The 10474-nt window shown below is 49.3% G+C and overlaps 1 protein-coding gene across 1 annotated transcript in view; it reads left to right on the forward strand.

Moving 5' to 3' along the window:
• Positions 1 to 10474, forward strand: part of TRIM71 (tripartite motif containing 71) — a 67777-nt gene that overhangs the window by 49847 nt on the left and 7456 nt on the right. Inside the window, exon 3 of the mRNA XM_060638156.3 lies at positions 7815 to 7949. Within this exon, the coding sequence (XP_060494139.3) occupies positions 7815 to 7949 (135 nt within the window). The remainder of the gene's footprint in view (positions 1 to 7814; positions 7950 to 10474) is intronic.

The following is a 10474-nucleotide window of genomic DNA, read 5'->3' on the forward strand; positions in this document are numbered from 1 at the left end:
ATTTCCTGTGCTGTTAATTTTAGCCATTTGCAGGGGCGTTTTGATTCAAGTTCGCTAGAGCTTCTGTTACTCTTCATCTGATAACTAGTATTAGTGAGTAGTAGTGATAAGAGTAAAGTGGGTGTTGTCCACAATGGCTATCGTTGCCCTACCCTTTTCCTGACTTCCTTTATTGGATTTGAGTTGCCTACCTGGTTGAAAGGGTAAACGCCCTTCAGGTTAAACTACAGTGATAAATACCGCGCCATTTAGCACAAAAATTAGAAGGACTGAGCTTGATGACTAAGCATGACTTTCTTAAATTGCATAAGTGAAGATACATGTAAGTTAATCCAGACTCTCTGGAGTACCTTGCTTCCCTGACTTCTGTTTGTTTGATCACTTTAATAGCCCATGCACCCTGCGGCAGTGGAAAGTCTATCCCAAGGAATATCTGCCGCTATGGAAAGTCTATCCCAAGGAATGCTGAGGGTGGCTACTGTTTTATGTGAATTTCTACAAACCAACGCAGAAAGTAGATGAAAGAAACATTTTTTTCTGTTACAGATCTGGAAATGGAAGAACAAAATTTAGTCGTTATGCTTAAGATCCCAGATCTCCTCAGCCATAGGCCTTGTCTTTTCACCAGTAAGAATGAACAGTCCTGGGGCGCCTGGGTGGCTCAGTCGGTTAAGTGTTCGGCTTCAGCGCAGGTCATGATCTCATGGTTATTGAGTTCAAGCCCCGCTGATAGCTCAGAGCCTGGTGTTGGCTTACGATTCTGTGTCTCCCTGTCTCTGCCCCTCCCCAGCTTGCACTCTGTCTCTCTCAAAAACAAATAGACATTAAAAAAAGAATTTCAAGTGAACCGTCCCTGTTTCCTGAGCTCTACTCTGTTTTAGGCACTGGAACAGGCACTTTCTCCAGTATGCGAGGTTTGGGTGTTTGTTCCATTTGGCAGAGAGAAAATTGTGCTTGAAAGCGACTAAGCAATCCCCCAGAAGTCCCCCTGGCAATGAGTGGGGGGATTGCAGTTTGAGTCCAAAACTGATGGTCACCTACCTCTCATTGGGGAGGCAGCTGTGCCCCCGCCTTCCCTTCTTGTGCGTGTGCACACAGTGTACACAAATGTGAGGGACTCGAGTGCACCGTGACCTAATTGACATTTTTCCCAGGCGGTCTTCATGAGGATCCTTGGTTGCAGTTGAATGAAAGGAGAGGAATAGTCTCAGGGGACCGGGTAGAACACGGATGGATCGGGCTTCGGGTGTCCAGGGACTCAGACCTTGGTGCCAGCACTCGGTCTCTTAGCTCTGCCTCTCTCCATGGTGGCCTTGTTCTTGCTGTTGAACGTGGTGGCCATACACGGAGATGCCTTCCACTCTTGCAGTATTGCAGCAAGCTATCCTCAGGGGAAGAGTTTTCCTTTTCCTCTCTTCTCCCTGTTGGGGAGAGGTTGGAACCTCCATTTGTAAAATTGCAGGGAAGGGCCCTTGATCAACCTGGCATCCTTCATTCCTCCTTGGGCACTGCACCTGGAGGCACTATGATTGGAAACTTCCTTTGGACTAAGTGAATGAGCACGAACACATCCCATAAGTAAAGGATACTACAGCCAAATCTGCAGTCAGATTTAAGTTCTTACCAGCCTTACCTTTGCATGAGTATCTATGACTGTTCACAATATATCTGAACTCCGTACAACTTGGGACTTGTGCGTTTTCATTTCCTTCTTACCAGCTTTTGTTTATAAAAGACTTTTAAGAGCTCCATTCCCTTTCTTCAAACAGGCACATTTATCCATTATTAAATTACAAGTGTTGGATGTACAGTTGACTGAACCACGGTTCCTGAGATATAACTCTGAGAGACTCACTACTTGTTTTTATTTAGCTTGAGACACTTAGTTCCAGAAAAAAAAAAAAACACCCAGAAGCAAATCCTTCAATTAATTCTATTTAATCCTGTATAGAGAATTAACTCTGACAAAGGGTCTAGAGTTATCTACAACAAAGGAAGCATGAAAGATGTCTGTAGTGTACCTCATCGATGTTTTAAGACTGATCACTTGATTTTTATGGCTTTTTAAAACCTTTTATTACTTCAACTTTGACTCTTCCTGGAAGTAAAACTTTTTGGTCACTTATGTAATTAGAGGATTTCATAAGGTGCACTGATTCCCCTGGGGTGGGAGAGATGTCTATAATCAGGATCAAGACACAAGTTGCTCTCGTAAAGGGAGCCTTGATTTTTCAATTAATGTATTTATCGCACTTAAGATGCCATTGGTTGTAATATGCACATTTATTTTAGATGTACCTCACAAAGGGAAAGCCCCACTGACAGTTTTAAGATGAGTCTTAGTTTTGTTTTTTTAAACTTTAATTTTTTTTTTTTAACGTTTATTTATTTTTGAGACAGAGAGAGACAGAGCATGAACGGGGGAGGGGCAGAGAGAGAGGGAGACACAGAATCGGAAGCAGGCGGAAGCAGGCTCCAGGCTCCGAGCCATCAGCCCAGAGCCCGACGCGGGGCTCGAACTCACGGACCGCGAGATCGTGACCTGAGCTGAAGTCAGACACTTAACCGACTGAGCCACCCAGGCGCCCCAAGATGAGTCTTAGTTTCAAAGTATTAAATGTGATAAAATTACATTTTAGAGTGAACTACAGTATCTCCCATGTCCAGTTTTGTGCTCTGTGAGTTTGCAGGTGACATTGGCATTCTCTGGTATTCTTCTGCCTGTTGGGACACCAATGATACCAGTCACCTGGCCACCCCTGTTTCCCCTAACAGATATCATTAATCGCTTTCTGTACTCTTCCCTCGGAAACCCAGTTGGCCTCCACACTGACTGACCAGCACTCGGCTGGCACACTGATTTGCCTACCCAGATGGAGACCCTCAGCTTTCAGATGTTAGACTGGACCTGCCAGCTCTAAATGACAACATTGGGGTGCCTGCATGGCTCAGTCAGTTACACATCTGGCTCAGGTCCCATGAGATCAAGCCTGGTTGGGATTGTCTCTCTCCCTCTCTGCCCCTCCTTCGCTCACACATGGTTCTGAGCACTCATATTCTCTCTCTCTCTCTCTCTCTCTCTCTCTCTCTGTCTCTCAAAATAAAGGTTTAAGAGATAACGAGGGGCGCCTGGGCAGCTCTGTCAGTTGAGCATCCAACTTTGGCTCAGGTCGTTACTTCATCGTTCATTGGTTCGAGCCCTGCGTTAGGCTCTGTGCTGACAGCTCAGTGCTTGAAGCCTACTTTGGATTCTGTGTCTCCTTCCCTGCCCCTCCCCCCCCCCCCCCCCCCCCTCTCTCTCTCTCTCTCTCTCTCTCTCTCTCTCTCAAAAACGAATAAACATTTGAAAAAATTAAAAAGGATAACATTTTTCTGGGGTGCCTGGGTGGCTCGGCTGGTTGAGCGTGCAACGTCAGGTCAGGTCATGACCTCATGGTTGGTGAGTTTGAGCCCCACGTCAGGCTCTCTGCTGTCTGCTCAGAGCCTGCTTCAGATCCTCTGTCTCCCTCTCTCTGCCCCTCCCCTGCTTGTGCACGCGCTGTTCTCTTTCTTTCAAAAATAAATCGGAAAAAAAAAAAAAAAAAAGGAAAAAAATAACATTCTTCTCTAGCTGCATGCTTGTTGGGTAATTTTTGTTTTCCCTTCTTTAATGTAAGTTGAATGTTTCTGCTTTTGAAATTTACCTAGCCCTTTTACCCACTGTCATTTCCCCCCTCCCACCTGCTCCTTGTTTCCTCCAAATGCCCTGTTTAGATAATGGAAACTAGTTCAGCAGGTCCTGGTCTGCACATCTTGGAATGTGGCGCTTGACCGGACTTTATATGATTAGGAAAAGGACGCTATATTTTGTCTCTGCACGTAGGACTTTTATGACTCTCAACCCAGGGAATGAGCCTATCCTTGCGCACTTGGGGATCGCTCAAGTTACAGTAAGAGCTTTGTACCCCTTCTACCTGATTGAAAAATAGAAGAAGCCGTCCTCGTCATAGAAGGGAAATCGAGACCCGAGGGCCTGCTAGGGACCTGGCAGGGAGCAGGCCTGGCTAGGAGACAGTAGGGAGAGAGGCAAATAGACACTCGTAGCCAACCTGCAGGAGGTTCTTGTCCTGCGGGAACGTAAGCCCGTTACTTCCACTTCCTGTGGTTTTTATGGAGAATCAGTCGGTATATGATACGGCGTTGGTATAAATAGCAGCTTGCCGCCTCTGCTTTCCGTTGAGGAAGCTAAGAAATCTATGGGCAAAGGCTTGGTTGCCTCGGTCATGTATTGACTGGGACGCCAGCTAATGCATCTGAAAACAGGGTGTGTGGGTTACTAAGGTATACTCTGCACGGAATCTGACCCCTTCGCACTTGTGCCGTGTGGTGCTGGGCTGCGGCCCTGCAAACGGCGTGTCCGGAAGTCGGGAAAAGGGACTTCCTTCTTCCATTTGCCTTCCTGCTCGTAGCAGCATTTCTTCGCCCTGGCAGCAGAGGTTAGTTCAGTTTCCAGCTTTTGCCACTCCCAGAATGAGCTGGGCATGGCCCCTGGTCCCTGCTTGTAACCGCGTCTCTTCTCTGTGTCCTCCTGGCCCAAGGGTGGAGGCTGCTTACCAGTTACGGTCTGCCTCTCGGCCTCCATATGCCCTTTGCCCTGACGGTTCTCCACTTCCTGTTTAACCAGATTCTCACACTAAATCATCTCTGTTTAAAAAAGTCTGTTGAGGTTTCCCATTTTCGGAATCCATCCTGACCGCCTGAGACCTTTGAAATCGACCTCACGCATTTAGGATACCTGTATATATGCATTCAGTGATTGATCGGTCTAAATTTTGATTGTTCGGTAATTTGGATATTTCCGTCTGCTTCAGTTTGTTGGCTGCTGTTTCCTAGGGCTGCTATAAGAAATTACCATAAACTGGTGACTTAAAATAGGAATTTATTCATGCATGATTCTGGGGGCTAGGAGTCCGAAATCAAGGTGTCAACATGGCTGTGCTCTGAAGGCTTTAGGGAAGAACCACTCCTTGCCTTCTCCAAGCTTCTGGTAGTCACCAGCACTGCTTGGTTTTCCTTGGCTTGTACCTGCACGGCTCCTAATTCCTGTCCCTGTTGTCATGTGGTCTTTCTCTGCGTGTCTGTGTCTTTACGTGGCCTTATGTGATGATCCCTCATTGGATTTGGGACTCCCTCTAGTCCAACATGACCACATCGTAACTCGTCAGCCTGAAATTGGGGGACGCAATATATTTTTTTAAATATTGATTTATATTTTTTAAACCTTTTTTGATCTTTCACATTTACTTATTATTGAGAGACATAGAGCGTGAGCAGGAGAGGGACAGAGAGAGGGGGAGACACAGAATCTGAAGCAGGCTCCAGGCTCTGAGCTGTCAGCACAGAGCCTCGAACTCAGGAGCCATGAAATTCATGACCTGAGCTGAAGTCAGCCTTAACCAACTCAGCCACCCGGGCTCCCTGAGAGAGAGGGAGGGAGGGAGGGAGAGAAAGAGAGGGAGAGAGCGAGCGAGCAGGGAAGGGGCAGAGAGAAAGGGAGACAGAATCCGAAGCAGGCTGCAGGCACAGAGCCGGACACGGGGCTCGAACTCACAAACTGCGAGGTCATGACCTGAGCCTAAGTCGGATCCTTAACCAACTGAGCTGCCCAGGCGCCCCTAATAGTGATTTATTTTTGAGAGCGAGAGAGAGCATGCAAGCAGGGGTGGGGCACAGGGGGTGGGGTAGAGGATCCAAGGTGGACTTCACACTGACAGCAGAGAGCCTGACCTCAGGCTTGAACTCACAAACCATGAGATCATGACCTGAGCCGAAGTTGGATGCTTAACCAACTGAGCGCCCAGGTGCCCCTGGGGGAGACAGTATTTAACCCAATATACTTACCTAGTGCTTTGTTAAAATAATGGCCATGGCCGTAGACATTAGCACGGGTAAAACAGATCATGGACTGTGTAACTAGCCCCGCATTTCGTTTGATATGCAACGCAATGACACTTAGGTAGGAAAGGTGGAACAGAAACACGGGAAGGGGTCGTTCACTGCCAGTTTCAGGAAGGAAGTGGCATCTGAGCTGAGTTGTAAAATGTAGGCCGAATTTGGAAGAGACTGCATTCCAAGCCAGGGATAGTCACTGAGCATTCCAGGTCTGCCCAAGTGCCACCTCTGATCAGCTCAGTGGATTGTTAGGCCTCACAGGGATTGGGGCAGAGGATGCCATGAGCAGTCAGCCACGTCAGGCAAGGGTGCTTTGGAGGCAGTTGTGACGTGAGTGTGACTTTCATGCCATTGCGCGTCACCTAGACTGAGAGCATTAACGGGGGGATTCCCTGTTGTAAGCGACTGTTTAAAAGGAAGCATAGTCCTACAAATGAGGGTGTTCATATGTGTTGTTGGGTTCCATTTATGTGAACCATCCAGAAGAGACAGTGGTGTGGAGACAGAAGGGTATGGGCGCCGTGGGGAGAAGGGAGGTGGAAGACTGCCTAGTGGGTGTGGAAGTGTGCGGGGCTAGGTGGCTGTGATGCTTACATAACTCAGAAGGTGCTAAATACCACTGCATTTTATGGCCTACGTCTGTTACCACAATTTAAAAACAAAATTGGGCAGGAAGTGTGCGTGGGCCTAGGTGCAGGGCTGTGCCTGTAAGCCGGGAGGTCCGTGGGATGAAGGGGAAGCATGCTTGAGGTTCCCCTGCAGGTGTTGATCTGCTGAGCGCTGTTGATAAGGTAAACACGATGTCCTACTCGGCCAGGTGCTGTGCTGAGCTCCCTCTGTGGATTATCCCGCCTTTCCCTCCCCTTCGCCCAGGCTGCAGAAGGCCGGGCCCCTGTCCGAGGCCTTGCAACTACTGGAACGTGAAGCTGGGGTCTGAAACTGGGGTACCCGACTCCTAGGATGACTCCAGCCTGCTTTGCCCAAGACTGCCTCAGTTGTATCCTCCTCGTGCTGGAACCCCTTGGTCCAGGGTGTGCCCGTGGTTGGTTCCTGAGCCCAGACCAGGCTCCAAACCCTTGGTGCTCCTCTAGGCCCCTCCTAATTTGGGACACCCACCCTAGGACCTGTTGAGCACCGTCAGCGGTTTGGAATCCCTGATTTCATACCTCAGTATCTCAAAGAAATCCTTGTGGCTTTTCAAGACACATCATGTAATATTAATGAAAACACTGGGCCTTCTGTCTTGATTAATTTTTTATGAACAATAATACGTCTGATTAAACTGGTTGCTTTACTAGGGCTGCTGGTCCAGGGTGGGGCACACGGTGGTGCGGAGATGGTCTGGCGAGCTGGCTTGACCACAGGGCGCGCACGGTTTCTCTGGCAGAGCAGACGGTCCCCTGGGTCACTTGGGGCTGGTGCTGGCTGGAATGAGCTGAGCTGCTAATGCTTTGACAGCAACGGGAGGCCTGCAGCTCCCCCACACCTTCGCCTGAGGGCTGTGCCGGCCTGCGGGGTCTTCCCTGGTGGCCAGTAAGGCCAGAAAGTCTGTGGGGAGTGGCACATTTCACATCCGATCCTCCTTCCCGGTTTTGGGCCGGGGCCCCGCTACCCTGGGCTCCCGGTGTCAGAGTAGAGTAGCTCTTAACAGTCCTGAGGTTCGCTGTGTAGGTGCCGTTTCCCAAACGAGGAAATCCGGCGCTTGCCCGCACCTCCCTCGGTTCCATGTCAGACAGGTGCACTCTCTCCCTGCGTGCCTGCTTTCTTTCCAGGGAAGCGGGCCAAGTGGTCCCGGGGCCCAGGCTGTGAGCTTTTCGGGTCTCTGACCTGCACGGAGCAGCGGAGGTCCTCCTAACGCCGTGAGCTTGTTCTTGGTTTTCCAGCTGAGCATCGAGCAGGCCCAGACGGTGGCAGAACAGGTGGAGATGAAGGCCAAGGTGGTACAGTCGGAGGTCAAAGCCGTGACTGCGCGGCACAAGAAGGCCCTGGAGGAACGGGAGTGTGAGCTGCTGTGGAAGGTAAGGGGAGCTCGTGCACCCCTGCCCCGGCCTCCGCGGCCGTTGGGTTTTCCGTGAGCTGCAGGGAACCCGTGAGGATTTGAGCGTCTGCTCGCTTCCAGACCCCAGCTGGAAGCCGGGAGGTTCTCCACGAAGGTGGTTGGGTATCCTCAAAAGGAGACCGAGAGAAGGGGGCACGGTCGAGAATGTTACGAAAGCAAGCAGGTGGGAAGCATCCTTGATTTTGGTGTCCTGCCTGGTTGTACCAACTGACCCCCCGTTTCCCACTTGGGAGGGCGACACACGTGTGCCCGCTCTTTAGATGGAATCAGCTGGAAGGAGCCGTCTCCCCACCGAACTCTTCATGCCCACATTTTCTTCTCCTCGGAAGAGGAGAGAATCTGTTGCCTGTGAATGGGTCTGAACTTCAAGCCAGTTCAGCTGTAATCACGGTCTCTTAATACATGAATGAGACCGTACACGTTGCTGAGTAAAAAGGGTACACTTAGGTGTGTGCGTGCTCGTTTTAATCATCTAAACTATGTGAAGGGACAGATGGGATCTCAGTTTCTGAAAGTGATCCTCACCAGTCACTATGCCCTAAAATGTTCTGGAAGGCTGCGTTGGAGTTGTGCATGGCATTTTCCATTTAGTTAGCTCACAGCCAATTGCTTTCTTGCCTCTGCTGGCTTCTCAGGAAATAGGACTCAGTTGCCTTTTGATGAGAAGTGAAGAATCCTTGGGTAGAAGAAGTCTCAAGATTTTATTCAGCACATATTTTGTGGAGGCACCTTTGCGGGCCTGACATGGTTTTCAGACACTCACGTGCCCCCATGGTCTGCCAGGCTCATGCCACCCACGACTGTTAATTATAACTGAAAGGGGCCCGCTTTGTGCAACCTGAGAGCTCTCTGGGGAACTCTGCCACAAACTCGCTCTTCAGGATTTGCTGATGAAAAGGCCTTTGTGCGGAGGAGTTTCTCTGCGCATCTCACCTTAGGTACCCTCCCTCCTGTGAGGCCGACTCCTGCCCTCTCCCTAAAGGCAGTTCTCTTTCAGGGGGCTTGGAAAGCAAGTTTTTAGTCTTGGAGAAGCAAATTTGGAAGAAGGGTTAGTCTCTTCTTGCAATATACTTTGTTTCTACCTCATTTCTAAAAACTCATTCTCCGATAACCTCTGAAACAAGCTCCCTCGTTTGGAACACAGGTACCTAAGTCCCATTTGTCTTTACTTTTTATTATTATGCCTCGCCCTCCAAATTTTGTGGGAGTCCTACTCTCGTACTAATTACTGCCTTTCCGCCCTCCCAGCAAAGCTTTCCTGCCTGTCTCTGCTCGGATACTTCTTTGTTATACAACATCTAATTTTCTTGCATCACGCATTACTGAAGGGATTTGAGTGCCAGGTGACCCGGTTTTGTGTATCTAGATGTTTTTTCATGCCTGTGGCTTACACATTTCCAGGGGATTCGGCTACCTTGTGGGATTAGCTGCAGCCACCTCCTTGAGAGATCCAAACCAAAGGCCAGAGGTTTGGCCCAGCGCAAAAACAAAGGAGAAAGCTGCTCTTTGATCTGTCCCCACACGTGTCCTGCTCCCAGAGCCGACAGATGGAAAATCATGAATGGGTCAAAAATCACATCATTGCCCCCACCAAGGGAAGATCGGACTGAAATCCAGGCCCCCCCCAGCAGGAGACCCTTATTCTGAAATAGTCTTTCTGTGGTATTGTCATCAGTAGAGCTCTCAGAAGTCGTGATTCTGTCTGCAAAATGGCACGAGTCAGCTGGGTGGCACCTTAAATCACTTTAAATTGGAGGACTTTTACTGATCTGATGCAGAAACATGGAGAAGTGGCTCTCTTTCATTGGTCAGAGTGAACCCCACGCTCCCAAGTAGAGTGGCTTGAGACCCTCAAAAGCAGGGATTATTTGGGGCAGGTCTGATTTCAGGTTTGTAGATCACAGCAATTTAGATTTAAAGGGCTCCTTTGGAAATACAGGCCAGTGGTTTCCAAAGACTGATCTCCAAATTTGGGGTGTGTGGGGCCTTTCTGTGGAGGCAGAAAACCGTGGAGACGGGATGTGTGGCCGGGCAAGGGGGTACAGGCTGTAATCTTGAATTAGGTTCTCAACAAATCCCTTCACTCCCTCCACATACAGTCCTTCTTCCTCTCAGGGGCGGGGGCCGTAGAGAGAGGGAGAAATCTTTGAAGACATTGCAGGCTCTGTGGCTGCACTGAAAATTCAGCCCTTCGGGAGTGCAAGACTGGCCTTGTGTCCACTGGGAGGTCCTGCTGCTGAGGACAAAGACCTTCCTCTCTGTTGGTCATTATGCACCCCCAGTGCCTGGCACAAAGCAGGTGCTCCGTAAGCATTTGTTTTGTGGCTCTTCTTCGCTTTTGATTTTGATTTTATTATTCCAGGAATAATGAGAGAACTCCATATGTCCTTTTCCCAGATTTACTGATCATTTTACATTTTGACCCGTTCTCGCCATTCTACGCGTGCACTCTGTATGTGCTTCGAGCGAGAGTCAGTTGGCACG

Source organism: Panthera onca, chromosome C2 (genome assembly GCF_046562875.1).
Source record: "Panthera onca isolate mPanOnc1 chromosome C2, mPanOnc1 haplotype 2, whole genome shotgun sequence".
In the NCBI taxonomy this organism is placed as follows: domain Eukaryota; kingdom Metazoa; phylum Chordata; class Mammalia; order Carnivora; family Felidae; genus Panthera; species Panthera onca.